Source organism: Talpa occidentalis, unplaced genomic scaffold, assembly GCF_014898055.3.
Source record: "Talpa occidentalis isolate TD23 unplaced genomic scaffold, MPIMG_talOcc4v2.1 talOcc4.13, whole genome shotgun sequence".
In the NCBI taxonomy this organism is placed as follows: domain Eukaryota; kingdom Metazoa; phylum Chordata; class Mammalia; order Eulipotyphla; family Talpidae; genus Talpa; species Talpa occidentalis.
The window spans coordinates 8,256,728-8,274,299 of NW_023601322.1; the positions used below are offsets into that span (position 1 = coordinate 8,256,728).

The window sequence follows — 17,572 nt, forward strand, 5'->3', positions numbered from 1 at the left end:
GGGTTCTGACATCAGGGAATGTCACCTCCTCCCTCCTAGCATGATATATTACCTAAAGCTCTTCTCCAGGGGATGTAATAATTTGGGGTGTTCGTGGTGAGGACTGAGTGTAATGTGAATGATTAGGGGGATAGATTTTTTCCATGGAAAACAAGAAAGCTAATGACTCATGGAAAGGTGAGGAGGCAATGTTGAGTGGGGATCAGGGTAGAGATTTGAATTTGATTTCACCCTTTAATGACTGGGATCAAATTAATATTGTCAAGTCCACTCTTACGAAGATTAGGAGGGTTTTGGCTCAATAATTCAGATAATATTCTGTGCCTCTTTGCCTACACTAATAGCAAGTCAGGGAACAGGACTGGAAGAAACTCCATTCATAGTTTCATGGTTCCTGGTAAAATAATTTCTCTAACTTCTTTGGAAATTAGCCCTCTTTCTAGTAAAACTTTACATCACGTTCAGATCTGCCCATTAAATCCATCCATTATAATTACACAGAACCCTTGAATTCTTGGGAAAGGGTAGAACTATTATTATTTCTGTCTGGCAGTCACCCCAATCATTTGTTATTTAATCAGTCAATGAAACAAAGAAGAAAAACGTAAACAAATGTTAAACAAATAAATATTTACAATACCTTATTTTCTTCTGCGGGAGCAAAATTGGAAAGTGTTTCCTTTAGCAAAAGATTGTGGCTGAGTTAAGTAACTTCTAACTGTAGAAATTTAAAACAGAACTTCTAGCACCTCCCTCTTCTTGGCCACACCCTTTGATTCACATTCTCATCTTGTCATGTTTGTTTTGGCCAGAAGCTCAAATAAAAAGACCAAGAGTACGATGATTAAGATTTCACCTGGATGACTTAACTACCCGCATTTTCCATGTCTGCCCACAGGTAGAGACCTGAATCCTGACAAATTGAATGACACACTTGCCTATCTCCGTGTATCCTCTATTCTGCCAACTGGCAACAATTAGAGAGCTCTACTCCAGCAGATCTTTTATAAGAAGCAGAAATAGAAAGCTTCAAATGGGTGGAATAATAATTGATAATGCCATGGGACATTTGCTGTTCAACTGCTCCTGTTGTTCTTGCCATGTGGCCTGTTACTGTTGAGCCTCAAGTGTGACTCCAGCAAGTGTGGGGCACATTCTCTTCACCCAGGGACAAGGGTTAATGCTCTGCACACAGTCGCAGCCCTTGTCCAGCTCTCTTTCATTTCTCCCTCCATATTTGTTAGAAAGAAAAGCAATTGGTTATAGCTCCACCTCCTACTTCCATACACATGGGCATGGAGGAATGGTGAAGGGCGTAGAGAGAGGGATGGGCATGGAGGAACAGTCCAGAAGGGGTGAAGAGGAAGAAGGGGCCTCTCATTTAGAACATGTTTGGAAGACTTGACTTCATGCAGTCTGCATTTTTCTCTCCATGGAGGCACAAGCATCTCATCAATCGGTTCAGCTTTTAATATTGAATGTTGGTATGGAATCTAGAGCAGAATGTTTCTCTGGATTTCACCAGGGAATATAATTCTGAGCAGGAAATTCCATGACTCCAACTGACCATGCTGTAGATATTATTCCCCAAGGATGCCTCTAGACTATTATTAGCACAAAGCAGCATGTGGAGGCTCTAGATAGAGGCACTGTTCTTCCTGAGTGGACGCCATCACCGTGCAGCCTAAAGATGCTCTGGTAAGTAAGTGAAGCTGACTTGTGTTGTGTTAAATGCATCACCGTAGATTCTGTTGAACACGCCAAGAAATGGTTTCATCTTCTTTAGAGTAACAGACTAAGTTTGACTTATGTTCCCCTAACGCTTCTCCAGATTCCTTTCCCACTTACCTCTCAATTAAGATCCTATATCTAAGCATCCTGTCTACATAGGTAAAACCATGGGTGTGCTTTATTTTGATGCCAGTTTTGTGGGGAGGGGAATGAAAATAGCAACTGGTCATACTCTCTGGGTAACAACATATTGATAGCACAAATTTGTTGATCTGTTGTTATATATTTCATATATTTCATATGGAGGGATTGAGGGGTAGCTGCTGAAGGAACAGGGAGCAGGGTTGGGAGGAAGAGCCTTGCTCTAGTCCATGCATACTGTTTGATGTTCAGACCACATATATGAGATATTAAATATATGTGATATTAAAGAAGTCTTGAAACTGACAGATGAATTCCAGGTGTATCAATATTGAGTAGGAATTCAGAAAAGAAAGTCGATAGGGCCAGGCAGAGATAAGTGAGTGGGTGTGGTGTTATCAGTTAGGGAATGAAAACAGAATACACTTATGGGGACACTTAAGCAACAAAATTTTATTGTCACAGCTCTGGAGGCTGAAAGTCTGGCAGAAGTGCCCACTGGGCTCTATTTTTCATGAAGACTCATCTTGGTTCGCTCATGGCTGCCCATCCTCTGTGTCCTCACATGGTAGGGGGAGGAAGTCCTGGTCCTCCACTTATATGGGCACTGGCTACACCACCTTCATGGCCTAATCTAATCCTACTTACCTTCCAAAGACCTCATTTCTTAAATTTGGGGGGATGGGGACCAGGGAAGTCACCAATATTCCCACAACTGAAGCAAGATGCAAGTTTGCAGATGAAAAAGCATTCTGTTCATCAGTGGCAAAGATCAACTTTGGTGCCACAAGATAATAACAGCATCCTCTTGAAGTGCTGAAGAGTGCTTTGAACCTAGAATTCTGCATTTATAGTCTTTCTCAATAATAAGAGCAAAATATGGGTATTTTAAGCCTCACAATGATTTAGAAAATTAATACTTATCACCTTGCTCAATGAAACATTATTAAAGTACGTAGAAAAAGGAATCTAAAAGTAAGTAGGATAATGCAAGAAGCAAGAACCCATAATTTTCAAGTGTCTGATTAGAGGAAATAAACCATAATTCAAGGTTTAAAATATTAACTATATAATTTTCTGGAATTCTATGTTTAACCAGCTAAGAAACAAAACCAGCCGTTTTGTTACTGACACAGACAATAATTAAAATGACTAGTATTTAATAAATACTCTGTAAGCTAAGTATTCTTTTGTTTGTCATGCATGAATTCATTTAACCATTATAGCAACCTTGTGAGAAAAGCATTATTTCATCCATTTACAATGAAAGAAAACTGAAGCATGAGGACACCCCACTCCTGGCCTGCAGTTACATGACTGGTAAGTGTAAAGACAAGGATTTGGATTCAGAAGGCCGAGCTCTCATGGCCCCTCACCGGCCACCACACTCTTAGGGACCCATCCCTGCGTTCCACCCCAGGAAGGGCTGTGGGGCCTAGAAGATATCCCCAGGATCCAGTCAACTTCTGCAGGCAGACTCTGCAGTCAACTGAGGCTCTCTAAGCATCAACTCTGCCTTGTTCTCAGGATTTAAATTACGTTCCACCTCTGATTCCATCAAAAGCAGCAAGTGCTTTCAGGTGTTTAAAAGGGGCCACTTGTGTTTCCCTCCTCCTTGCACACAGCATCTCCACACCTCTGAACTCTCAGCTCAGTGACTGTCAGTGATTCTATGTCTGGGTGACTGCTACCCTTGAGGTGTACACACGGGAGACTCCAAGTGACTCTGACCCAGATTATTCTGACTTGCTGTGCATTGCACAGCTGTGAGAAGGCAGCTCTAAACAGTTTTTCACAAACCACACCTCTCCTCTAATGTTCAGGCTTTTGGCAATAAAGTCAGTTATTCTCTCCATGCCTTTATTCTGATTCCTTGCGGGGGCAGGTGTCTAAACACAAGTCACCCACAATGCCTGATTCCTGGGATAACCAAGTGATGGCAAGTCTCATGCTTTTTTTTTTTTTTTTTTTTGAGATTTTATTTTTATGTAGCGAACTGGGGTGTAAGCCAGAGGTGTGGGGGGGAAGGTGAAAGGATTCACAGAGACAGAGTGGGGAACAAAACAGGCAGATAGACTGAAGTACACTGCTGAGGGGAGCAGCAGGTGAGACAGGAGAGGTCTGCTGTGCCCTGTGGGTCAGCTCCCTGGCCGGGGATTGAACTTGGGCCATGGTGGTAATAGCGCTGAGATTTAACCACTAGGCCATGAGGGAGGCCCAGGTCTTATACTCTTAAAACCTAAAGAGATGTCAATAAACAACTGGTTGTGAGGAAACATGTTTATTTTTTATATCTTTTTTACTTAAGATGCAATTTTGACTCAAGATGCAACACATCTTCATGACACAAAGTGCTAGAAAGGCACATAACAAATATTAGCCTGTTGTTCAATTCTTTCTTCTAGGCTCTTATTATAGAAGGGCGTCTAAGCGCACTACACAAACTTCATTATCAGAGTAAGTACATGCATTTCCTTACACAGAAAAATAACTGCTCACCTGTTTCTGTAATTGTGCCAGTTACATTAAGTAGACAGTGAGCAACAATACAAAACCATTATATAAAATAATAAATAATACAGTAAAGGCTAACACTATAAAATAAGCTAATAATAAGGACTAACTAAATAATACTCCCATTTAGGGGGTCAAATGATTAAAAGGGTTCTAATGTTACAATTGACAGCTGTCTAGTGATTCCTGTACTTGTAGTTAGTATCTAGTAGAAGCTGCTCAGAGAAACAGAAATACATAATAATAAAAAAGAAACTCCAAATTTTTGACATTGTTAGCAATTCTGAGGCTTATAACATCCTATGCAAACAGAGAGACTTTCCATTTTAGGGTGAAGCAAATCTTCCAAAAAACAGGATGCTCATGGTTACTTTGTCCATGATGAAGAAGAGAAAAGGGTGATCCGCCACGAACTGTGGGCCTCCGTGTCCTGTTCTCCCAGTCATCACGGCTCCGGTGCCAGCAGCTGCCTCAGTGCCCTCCTCATTCACATCCACGGTGGCTTGATGGAAGACTTGGGACAGAAAGAGGTCATTACTTTCTGACATTCCTGAGAAGTTAGCCTCGCCCCTGCTGAAGGCATTCTCCATGCCCATGCTGCTCAGAATGGGTTTGAGTTCATAATGCTCTTCCAATTTGAACTGGGGTATGAACACTTCAACATCATCTTCAGCCAGCGTGTCATTGCTGATCCACTTGTTGAGCTTCTCATAAGTTATTTCTTTTTCCAGCTACAAATCCCCAAAATAAAATTAAATTAATGAGCGCTTGGAAAAGAAAGAAAACAACTTTTAGAGCTAATGTTAAAAATCCCTGACTTTAACTTTATTGTGGGTGATAGAACATTTAATAGATGGTGAAAATTTTGCAAAATGGTAGCACGTATGGCACAGTACAAGGTTTTGAATGAAAGTCTGACACATGGCCACGTTTACTATCAAGAAATTCACATGTTTCTGAGAGGAACTGAGCACCACTTCCTAAAGTATAGACTTATTTATCATAACAGTAAGATTATCTAGAGTTAAAGCAATTACAGTTGGAATGCCTTACCAACTCCAAGCCAGTGGACGATTCACCAACTTCATCTGGAAGCAGCAGGAACATGCTGACACCTCCAGCATAGGGGAGTTCTAGGATCTGAGTCTTTAGGTCTTCTATGTATCCAATGTTCAGCTTTTGCTGCAAATGCATCATCTGCACGGGTGTGCGCTGAGTCTAAAATTATGAAAAAGTAATACATGAAAGTACATATATGCCAAGTTGTCAAGAGGTTTACAATTACATGGAATGGGTTGTGCTTTAGAGTTGAAGAAATAGAGTTTTTAAAAATCCATGAAGTAAATTATTTGTGTATCCTTACAATGGCTGTGATCTTCTTAGATGGTACCAGTTCAAGATCAATTACTATTATTAATAAGATAGAGAATAATCATAGTAATAATGGTACTAAAATATTTGTTCAGTACCTACTAAGGGCAAAGAAACCTGCAAAACATCAACAAATCCTTCCATCTTTTTGAGTTGGATATTATTATTATCTCATCTTCATTGATCAATAAATGGAATGCATTCAACATGAGTAGCATCATTTAATGGAGATTCCACATTTGAATGCAGAATTGTGTAATTATAAAACCCATGCTCTTCATCACCACTCACATTTTCTCTCAGAAAATTAATGAGTCACATTCTGTAGCTTGAAAGAATCAATCAATTGTCCAATGTGCATGAATTATATAAGAACATTAACCAGTGGGCCCTAATTTTTCTTTTTCTGTTTTGTCTAGAGTCCTAAAATGTATGTTAGGAAAATTCATCTTGCTGTCCCATACCGAGTTCACACGGAAAGGATAAAGCCCATTTAATTTCTTCTGAAACGGAGTTTTCCACTTTCCTTTGAAGTAGACAGTATTCACCAGGACCATCTTGGTATCCACATCAACAGAACCTTCAGGTAACAAGTTTGGAATTTTACCTGCAGATGACATGATACATGTTTAGATTTTGTGGTTAAGGGGAATATAAAAATAAAATCTATTATTTAAAAAAAATTGCAAAGTTATTATGATTTCTTGAGTCTTTTGAGTTGCCATTAAACTCAGCATCCACATTTGTCAAGCTCTACAGAGATGTTGATCTTGAAGCTCAAACTTTTCCCTAGATTCAATAAAAGCATGAGGAAAAACTCAGACTATATTTCTCAGGTGGTTTATAAAATTCAAGATAAATGAAGAAAGAATATAGTTAAATGTTAAAATTACTATCAAACTTGGAAAGGAGATTTTTCACTTTCTTTTATATTGTTTTCACAAAGCTTTTTTATTCAGAAGGGAGTAAAAAAGTCTTTTAGGAAGATAACAGTATTGGGGAGAAACTGTTCCAACCCTATCCTAAGAGGTGAGAGGAGTTGTCCTGGAGGGGGCTGAGAACACTGGCAGAGACCTTCAAAATCAATTGTCAATCAATGTGATAAGTTCTATAATTAAGCTAAGTAGAGCAAAGTACTATGACAATACAAATAGAGTTAATAAATGAGCCAGAGATGGCCCCAGAAATGATAACATCCAAGTGTGATGGCTTTTTGAAAAGCTGATTTAAGAAATGCCCAATTATAGTGAACACCCTCTGCAACATTTCAACCTCTACATTCTTTTATTTAATCCTCTCAACTACTCTATTAGGTGACAATTATTAGAATTATTAACACAAAAGGATACCATTGTGAAAGAAGCTAGAGGTCTTCCCAAGGTCACAATGCTGGTAAGCTTGATTCCCAAGCTCACATGCTGGCAAGCAGCAGTCTCACCAGTTCCGTATCTCCACTCATTATATCCTCCATGCAACTAAAAGTCTTGCTTACGATTGAAATCTACTAATGTTTCATTTAACTATATGATACATGTGACAAAAATTTGATCATAACCAATAAAACTAAAAATTCTCTCAAATTACTCTAAAATGTGGTAAAATGATTAGCCTCCGTGACTATTTGGCATTCTGGCGATACAACTGATGGACAGCCACTCAACAAATGCTTAAGGAGAAAGATGATTCACGGTACTTTCAAAAAGCAAAGCTGTCATGTGTCTCCTTAATTTTGCACTTTGTTTTTACTTTCACTTTTTATAATCCTTATTTTCCCTATTTTCCTTGTACTAGGGATTTGTCAGCATTTCAGTACAGTAACTTAAAAAAAAAAAAAAATCCATACTGGAAGTGAAACGCTAAAACATTTCAGCTATTTTTAGAGAAACTATTTCTTTTTTTAGCTCTATAGAATTTTCCCATTTGGTGGTAAAACAAAACACCAAACTATTGTTTCAACTATTATTTGAAACAATATTATAAACATAAGACTATCCATTGGTTTTGTATTAAGTCCGGAAACTCTTTAAACACCAAATGAAGAATTTCAGAGTTAGTTGAAGGATCTGAAGAAGGAAACCAGTTTCACCACTAACTGGTAGTGGATCCTGGTAGAGACAGTTACCCCCGGGGCACAGATTTGTGGTGGTCCACAGCCAGAGAACGGTGAGTTGGGATAATGCTTTCCAGGACCTTTCCAATCCTAACAACTCCTAAACCTGTGAAATACCTAAATAGTTCTGTATTTGTTTTTCCTCTTAGAAATCAACCCATTTATCTACCAGGAAAAGTAGAAGTTTAAGGGTGGCTTTAAAAAACAGATGAGCTTTCTAAATAGAAAGAACAGAAAGTATTCCCTTAGTTTTTTACCTTTGGTTTGAGTTTTGACCCAGACATTAATCTTTCTTCTGGCTTCTTCTGCACATTCTAAGAAGTTGACAGCCTGGGGTTCTGTAGAGTAATATTTCTTAGAGAGTTGCATGTATTCCTTTAACATAAAACAAAACAAAAGCCAAAGGTTACATAGAATATCTATTGAACAAGTTTTGGTGCAATTGTAAATTGCAAAGTTCCTATCCAGATTAGGGGACCTGATATGGGGGTACAGGTGGAGGCTGGCTCTTGGGGGAGGGCAGGGACTGCAAGGAGAGATGATGCCATTAGAAACCTTCTGTGACTCCCTTGCCCCACTCTCTGGCTCCAACTCTATTTGTTGCAAACATTCTTTGTTTATAGACATGAAATAAGAGTGGAGTCTACTTGGGAGAGAACGGCTCCAGAAATCAGTCGTGTTCTCCTGATCTCGGGTTCTGCAAGTGGGACTTTCATGGCAGGGAGAGGAAGCAGGACAGAAGGACCCCGCCCCCCATACCCTCAATGGCCTCGGGGTGCATGTGGCAAACTCTCTGAATAAGCCCTTGAGAACAGCCCTGAAAGTGAGCTCCTCACAGATTTGGGGCCCTGCCATCTCAATTACAGGGTTCACTTACTTCCTTGAAGCCCGCAGACTTATCTCCAAACAGCTTATTGGTGCTTTCCAATAAATACTCCCCTGTGGATGAGTTGATTGCTGAGCTGAGCGACCTGAAGGATGAATGAATTCTCTCTCCAGCTTGTGCCTTAAAGATAGAAGGGAGATGATCTTTAGATCAGCCAATACCAAGAAACAAGGTGTTTCTTAAACAGTGCTTTGACTTTTCATTGCAATAATAGAACGTTGTACTCATGTGTACTCTTCTCCTGGCATTTTAGGAGACACAATTTAGAAACTGTCTTGTTAGCTTTAATGTACAACGTCCTTATTAAAAATAATACTATAAGGCCTCCCCTGGTGGCGCAGGTGGTTGAGCACTGGGCTGTGAAGCTGCCCGCAGCCTCTGTAGCACCAGTTCGATCCTGGCCAGCCGGCGAGGGTCCCACATGGCGCGGCAGAGCTCTCCTGTCTTGCCCGCTGCTCCCCCAGCAGTGTGTTTCATCAGTCTGCCTGTTCTGCTCCCCACTCTGTCTCTGGTGAATCCTCTCACCCTCCCATGCATCGGGTCTGTACCCCGGTTCTTGTATAAATAATAAATAAACCTCTAAAAAATAGTAATAATAATAATAATACAGAAGTATTACCTCATCTGGGGTTTTGCTTTTCCCTCCTAAATTGAAGTGGGGCACATATTAAACTTTCATGGAATTCTAAACTCAGATTCCAAGAAGAAAATCTCAGTTTTTCATCTGTGAAAAGTAATCATGTATGTGGACCTGGTAGCCCCTAAGCGTGACCACAGAAGGCGTGTAAGACAATTAGTCTTGCTGGGAGTTGCCGACAGTGGGGCAAGATTAACGTATTTGTTTTTCTGTAAGCACAGTTTTGTTTGGTAAGTGCAGTCCAAGGATAAAAAGAATGAAGCCAGAGTGTGCATTGTAGAATATTCCCCCTATATTATTAATTATGGCCCCTTATGCAATTACAAAAAGATGACTTCTTTCAAATTTTGCCCTGTCTCTGGATTGGACTTCTATCATGCAGTATTCAACATCTTAGAAGACAGCAGCGTTCTTTTCAGTTTCCCAAACTTCAACACTGCTAAAGAATTTTAATTTTTTAAAATGCTGCCTCAGAAATGTTCTTTAAAAATTTGAAATCACTTCTAGAAGTTCCATCTTGTCATTAAGGCAGATGATGTGTGGAAACCCACGGCTTTGGAAAACCACAAAAGTGAAGGGGAATTCAGTCCTCAACCTACTTCGAGAGATGCAGGGCTGGGTAACAACAGTGACCATGTGAAGCAGAGAACAGGGCCCTGCAGGTGGGCTCTTAAAAATCCCAGGAGACTTGGTCAATCTCCACATTGAATTGTTCTCTCCCTATGGCGGTGGACTCTAAGTTCTTTGGTGCCATAGCGCACACTCTATCATGCAAACAACAATGGAAACTAACATTAACTCAATAAAAAATATTTCAAAAACAGAATGGTGCTCTCCAACTCCTTTAGACATGGCCCCTGGGGGAGGAGCAGACAGGACATCACTATTCCCAAAAAGAGCATTATGGGAGATATCTCCCCATAACCTAACTCAAGAAGATGGTTGACAGTAGGTGTACATCCAGGACAGTTGCTATTATTTAGCTGGGTAACTGGTGTTTAAGGAAATAGAGTATTGATAAAAGATATTACCACCTGAGATGGATGCATGGATGGATGCAGAGTTGGGAGTGATGCTTGAGGGTTAGTCACCTTCCATGAAGTCGTCAAGCCTGATTTTTCTCATTCCTCAAGTATTTGTCTCTCCTGAGCCTCTCCCCTCTGAAAATGCATCCATCTGCATATATTCTAGGAGTCTCTACCATGGTTTTTAAGTAAATAAATAACACACACCCAACCAATGGCAGAGTGATGCTGCTAGGATTTGGAAACAATCTTGGCCCAAAAGTCTGAAGTCTGGCTGCTCTCTGGCTGTGCCCTTCCTTATCCATGTGGCTATGAGATGTTTACTTCAGGCCTCTGAGCCTTAGTTTTCTTTCTGTGAGTGAGGGAAGTTCCCTGCCTGACATTGTGATTTTTTTTTAAAAGATTTATTTATTTATACAAGCACTAGGCACATTCAGAAGCGAGGGAGGGTGAGAGAATTCACCAGAGCCAGAGCAGGGAGCAGAACAGGCAGACTGATGAAATACACTGCTGAGGGGAGCAGCAGGCAGCAGGAGAGGTCTGCACTCCATGTGGGACCCTCACCGGGGATCGAACCAGCGCTGCAGAGGCTGCAGGCAGCCTTGCAGCCCAGCACTCAACCACTGGGCCACCAGGGGAGGCCCCTGACATTGTGATTTTAAAGCAAGAAGATTCCCTGTCTGACATTGTGATTATAAGGCAAGAAGATTCCAGAAATAAAATACAATGATAAAAATATGAAAAATGAGTCAGTACCTTCAAAATGGCATCAGGATAAGTGCCCTTCTGGATCTGCTGTGTGAATTCACAACCGGTAAAGTTCCAAGGGGTCCCTGGGGTCACTTCATAGGCTCCAACTTTGTTAAACAGAAGCACCTACAATTGGAATTAGAGGAAAGGGTTGCATTATCAGGCTAAGTTATTTTACATGTAAACCAATGGCTATCAGGCACCTCTGAGTGGTCCTATGTCTGTTTGGTACTTGAAATTAGAAAGTCACTATAATTCAATTTGATTCACAAAATACATGAAATGCGGTATGGTAGCACATAAAATAGAAATAGGAAGCCACTGCTATATTCTCAAGCTTTATCATAGTGGACATGTACAAACATGCAGTTAGAAAGCTCATAGAAAGGTCCCTGGCAAAGGCTCTAAGAAGTATTAGCACTTTTAACAACTGCTGCTGCTAAATGTTTTACCTACAATCTTTAGTTTCCAAAACAACCCTGTGAGTGATGCGTTTTCATTCTCATTTTGCACGTGAGAAAGTGAGACGCGGCTTAAACACCTTTGCTCATGCAGCACAAATCGGATACAAATAGATCTGTTCCGAAGTCCATTTTTTTACAGCCAAAGAGTCTCTCTTCTTTCCTTTTAGTAGTAAATTAACCAGAGTTGCCTTTGAATTTTAAAATCTGGATGTGCCACAGAATCATAAGAAAACCATCCAAATCTTGGCATAAATCCCACGTGATAAAGCACGTTCCAGACACAGAGAGGCTACATCATGTCCAGAGGGACGAATACATTCATTTTCCTCTCTTATCAAATCCAGATTTCTACTTTAAAAGAGCAATTCATTTGTCATTTTTCTCAAAATACATTGCTCCAGATTCCTTTCCATTTTAAAAATCAAGACTCTGGCGGTTCCTGGAGATTTCTATGCAGTTCGATGGTTCTATTTTCCTAAGAAAATAAAAGGGAAGCTGTGTCACAAAATGCTGCTGGTGTCAGGGGGTTACACAATTGCATTTTGGTGTTAAGTCTCCACCCCTGAACCACCATGAGCACAGCAGCAACGCGTTCCTCGGGTCCCTCCTGTGTGAGCGGGGCCAGGGTGCTCTCGGAACGACATCAAGCGAGGCCCATCTGAAATGGGTCACCACGTACCTGGGAAGGATCTCTATCGACACACTCAGATACAATTCTCACAGAAACCCGAGAGTTGCCTGTGGCATTTTGGTGTGACTGAAAGCCCAGCTCGTGCGTGCGAAACCAGAGCCTGTGCCGGGAGCACTCGTGTCCAAGGCTCGTGTTAAAGAATGTGAACGAGTTTTCATTTCATGATGGCTGCCTCTGGGGCACTGGGCTAGGAAATAACAGACCCACGTGAATTTTTAACTCGCTAAATCATTCCCACAGGACTCTTCCCGGGCAAAGCCAAAGTAGTTCAAGGTATTTTCAAGGCCCCGGGCTCATCCGAAGGGTCCCCGACTGGGCTTGTGTCTGTTCTCCAAGGAAGGGGGGAGCAGCGTTGGCATCGAGACACCTCATGTGCCCCGCTCCAGGATGTGGCACGCCAGCGAGCATGCCAGGTCCCCCTCGGGTAACAGGCCCTCGCTAAGGTGGCTGAGGCCCTCTGAAGACTCGTGGCTCCCAGACACCTACAAGAGTGGTGTGACCACAGCTCTGAGATGATTTTCTTTTTTCTTTCCATGACACTCTCTTAAAACCCTTAGGAGGAAATCTTGACATGAATGGGGATCCTAAAACAGGGCACAGCAAAAGGAAACCGCTTGAGCCAGGAGTGAGGAAACCTCAGGAGACCCAGGAGAGGCACTCCATTTTGGTGCCCGTCCTTCTGTCTGCAAATGGAAGAGTTGCCTTCAAACCAGAAGAGAATGGCATGCAAGAGACTTTGAACTGCACACACATTGTATGATTCAAGTGTAGGATGTTGTCCCTGTTCACTATTTCCACCTTGCAGTTAAGAAACCCCAATTCTCCTTTCTGCGATCTACGGTTGAGGTTTTCATGGATTGGCTGTTTTGGAGCTTTGAATCTCAGGAATTTGTGTTGTGATGACATAAAATGATGCTCACCTTGTAATAGACGAGGGACCCCAGACCACAGCTATTGTGCAGCTTAGATCAGGAATCCTTCAGTCCAAATGTGGAGTTTATCAGAACTTACTGTCTACATGGCCAATCAGGAAAAGGGGGCAGTGGTGTGGGGAAGGATAAATTTGGACTTTATGCCATGTGTTTGCATGCTGATTCTCAACAAGGCACGTGTGAAAGTCACATCATGCTATTGTGCAATGTTACTGCAACACAAAAACAGAAACTCACTCTGGCCATCTGGTCTGCGGTGTTACCCCGAGCTCCCAGGTAGACCATGGCCATGGTGGAGGAGATGCTCCATGGGGAAAAGAAGATATTCTGGGAGGCGCTTGTATTTGCCAGATGCTTGAAGAAATTGAGAGCAAAGATTGTGTTGGCCACGTAAAGTTCTTCCATCGTTTCAACCTAGAAGAACAGGAAGGTAAGGAAAAAAATGGCTCTGAGAGATGACTCCGGATTTCAGGTGATGTCAGCAGACCGCAACAGATTGTGCCCAGCACAGCGCAGGTGCTCTGTCCCTGTTCTTCCTCTGTTCACGCGGCAGAGAGCAGGGTAGCATTGTGGCCACATGACCTACGTAGCCGGCAAGGGCCCAAGCTTGGTGAGGGAGCTGTGCCATCACCAGCTCGATATTCTTAGTGATTTTAAACAAGGGGCCCTGCATTTTCCTTTTGCCCTGGATCCTAAATATTATATAGCCAGTCCTGAGATACAGAGAACATTTACATGATAAGTAGTGACACTTGCTAGCACTCCGCATAATGATAATAATGACAGCAATCAGCAATCTTAACATTTACTGAATTCTTACTGTACAACAGATGCTGTTCTATATATTTTACCTATACTAACCATTAAATTCCTACCCGAGCCCTATGAGGTAGGCATTGCTATCCCTATTTTACAGATGGCCCCACATATAAGATAAGAACAGTGACTGTGGCACTCAGCCATAGGAGGTAGGACAGGAAATGAAACAAGGTGGGTGGATTCCAGGGTCATGCTCTCAACCTGTTCTTCATCCAAACACACCACACGCATATATGTGCAAATACGCATACTCCCAAATATGCACAGATGGTTGATCCGCTTTCAAATTTCCTGGACTTATCTAAGGGTGGTATTTTTTGTCTACCCCCACCTCTTGTAACCGCATCTTACATACACACATTCCACAACTTCACTAGAAAGTTGCTTCATATCCTGAGGAGTTATCACTGGGACTGCTGGGGTGACATCTTTTACTCTTGCCCCACCCACCCTAGCAGGGAGTCACTGCCAGGCAACACTGCAGGTACATGGGCATGAGAAACAAACATGCTATCAGTCATCTGAAGGCAGGTGGCAGACACACCTTCCATGACCAAAGGCTCCACATGCAGCCCCTGGTTGGACACACCCAAGGCATGTGTGGGTGCCTGCGGGAGCTACCCAGGAAGCACCCCTACCCTGTGTTATGCTTTCATAGTGACTTTAAACACATCCTATAATTATCAAAATATATAAATAGACCAAACGACGCTGGCGCTCATTATCCTACAGGAAGCTTCTTGTGACCGTAGCTTCCCAGAGTTGGGGAGGGAGGAGCCAGGAGGGATCCAAGATGCTAACTGACGTTCAACTGTGCTCTTGGCTCACTCGCAGAGCTGCCCAATAAGGGCCAGTGATCATTTCTCTCCCTGATCCTGCGACTTCTGCTGCGATCACTTGATTCTTGAGTTCTTCTTTTCAAGAAAGCGATTATAATGTGCCTTCAAAGCTCTTATTTGAAATGCCACCCAGCTGCATTTTATTAAGATAAAAATAGTAAATTAAGCAAAACTTGTCCCTGAAATTCTCCCAGCAATTTTTGCTTCCCCGTTTAATCTTCATGGGCTCTGCAGGTTTTGTAGGTTACGCCCTTACGTGCAGAGAGGTGGAGTAGCTTGGACAAGCTCACGCTGTTTATATGCCACGGAGCAGGATTCAAGCAGGTGTACTTCAAAAACTCACTCTCTCCAGCACCCCTCACTGCCTCACGGGCTGGTGTCTAACCTCAGTATTATGTGGAAGAGCTTAAGCAAGTCACTAGTTTAGGAAGTGCTAGAAAAAAGGAACGCAAAGAGGAAGCTCATCAGTCTTTAATGCTCCTGAGAGGCTTATTAAGTAAAAAAATAAATCACTATTTTTCTTCTTGCCTTATCACTAAGACTAGATCAATTCAAGAATTTGTTTGTTCATCCTCCCACCAATTTAAAACTAACCTTACAATTACATATATATAATTATATTTTATTGAACAGGTATTTTTTTTTTTTTTGGTAAATTATCTCAAAAACTTTTTGGAAATAACAAAAATGAACAACTTAAAATATTTCTCTATTCCCTTCTGAATAGAGATCAGGGTCAGAAAAAGTAAATGCAGGCTTTTCCTTCACTGACTCCTTTATAATAATCTGCATAATCTTCCCTTTGACACTAAGAAAATTTAAGTATCAAGACAAAATAGCAGGGAGGACTTTGAATGCCAAGTTAGGGTATCAGATTTATAAGGAAATAAAACAGTAAATAAGAACAAGACTCAATGGTCCCAGATGTATTTACCTCTTAAAAATAGTCTAACTTTTATTCTTAATATAATTAGCTGCATTTAACAGAAGAATGAATGTCTGAAGTCTGTGTTGCAGTTACTGACCTCGTTCAGCCGTCTAATTTTGTTTAGTCTGTGTCATTACATGTCTAGTAAAGTCTAGTAATTCCTGTTATACCATTGAAACTATGGAAATGGAGACTGCACAGCCAAGACTGAATCCCTTCTGACTCCAAGCCTGGCACGTTTCCTACACACCTCTCACAGGTTTGAGAAGGTTCTAGAAATCTGTGCAGGCATACCTAGCCAGTGTTTCCTGATTCCAGGACAAGTCCACGTCTTACATTTGGATGCAATCTGCCTACAAATGTGCAAAACTGAAATCACGGAGTGACATCAAGTGTCAGAATCTCCCAGAACAGGTAACACCTGTTGTGAGTTTCTTAATACACTATAAGTTATACAACTTCAGTAACTTCCAAAATGTATGCTCCTAATTAATGGTTGCTGTTCCCATTGGGAAGAACGGGTGGAAAACTATCATGGGGCTCCGTGATGCCCGTGTTATTCCTGTAACACAGGTTGACAAATGTGCCACTGAAACTTGGCACAGCTGGCAAAGAGCACAGGCATAGAAACACAGTCCCTCTTCTTGCTTACTGGTGTTATATCTGACTCTGCTGTGGCATTTAGAACAATTTTCTGTGTGTGACTCACAATGCAAATTATTTTGATATTAACCCCTTTAAATTAATGAAAATAAAGACAAAACAATAGCTCCAAAGAAATTTGCCACCCAGAATAACCACATTCCCCCCAACACAAAATTAAAGGCAACTTCTGTTATTTTATGACTTTCATAACTAATAATTGGCTGTCTGTAGGTGATTAAATTATAGATTAGAGTTTTCAGTCACTTCAACAGCCAGTTTAGCTGATTCTTTCACTAAACAGACAAATCATTGAATTAAATTTAGTAAATATATTCTGATATGGAAATGATCCAAGCCAGAATACTGTTTAATTTCTGCCATTTCTCATTGCTTTAAATGAACACTGAGTTCATCTTTTATATTTTAATTACATTATATACCATTCTTAGATTACTTTCAATTGTTTAAATTAGTACATTTCAATTGATCTCGCAATTTCCATCAAAGTCAGTGTCAAAACACTAGCTAGCAAAGAATATACATATGTTAGCCTTGAAATCACAAATTGAATATACATTTTGATTTTGTTAATGATATGTAGATATTTTCCAACTACTGAGATTCAAGAGTGAGCCTTGCTATGCATTTCATTAAAATTTTGAACTAAAATCTTTTCAGGCAAACCAACAAATGTACAAAGAAAACAGCTCTAGATTTTTACTTATCCTCTAAGACTGTCCCACATTTAAATTTTCTAAATAGTAATAATACTGGTACAAAAGACGACAAAGAAATGAAACCATATTTCATAGAGATGGCCATGGGAATGGCTGAAATACCTTATTTTTCTCTGAGGTGTTAGATGACAGGCAGAATCCTCCAGGAGTTACTGGAGTAGAGACATGGTGAGGACTGGTTATAAAGCTCTGACCCACCCACAAAGCTTTTTTTTTTTTTCCTCTCTCTCTCTCTCTCTCTCTCTCTCTCTCTCTTTCTAATCTGTGATTGGAGTGATTCAACATTTCACCAGAAAGACATCATAAAGATGTGTTTGCCTGCTTAGGCACCATTTAGGAAATTGGTTAGGAG

At 41.0% G+C, this 17,572-nt stretch overlaps 1 protein-coding gene across 1 annotated transcript; it reads right to left on the reverse strand.

Moving 5' to 3' along the window:
* Positions 1–4,199: 4,199 nt before the first annotated feature.
* On the reverse strand, positions 4,200–17,355 carry SERPINB2 (serpin family B member 2). The gene is made up of 8 exons (XM_037509691.2): positions 17,323–17,355; positions 13,490–13,666; positions 11,172–11,291; positions 8,745–8,873; positions 8,125–8,242; positions 6,222–6,364; positions 5,440–5,604; positions 4,200–5,117 (listed from the first exon to the last, which is right to left on the reverse strand). Exons 2-8 carry the CDS (start codon positions 13,655–13,657, stop codon positions 4,713–4,715), a joined length of 1,248 nt encoding a protein of 415 aa, XP_037365588.1. The 5' UTR covers positions 13,658–13,666; positions 17,323–17,355; the 3' UTR covers positions 4,200–4,712.
* Between the last annotated feature and the right edge of the window lie 217 nt (positions 17,356–17,572).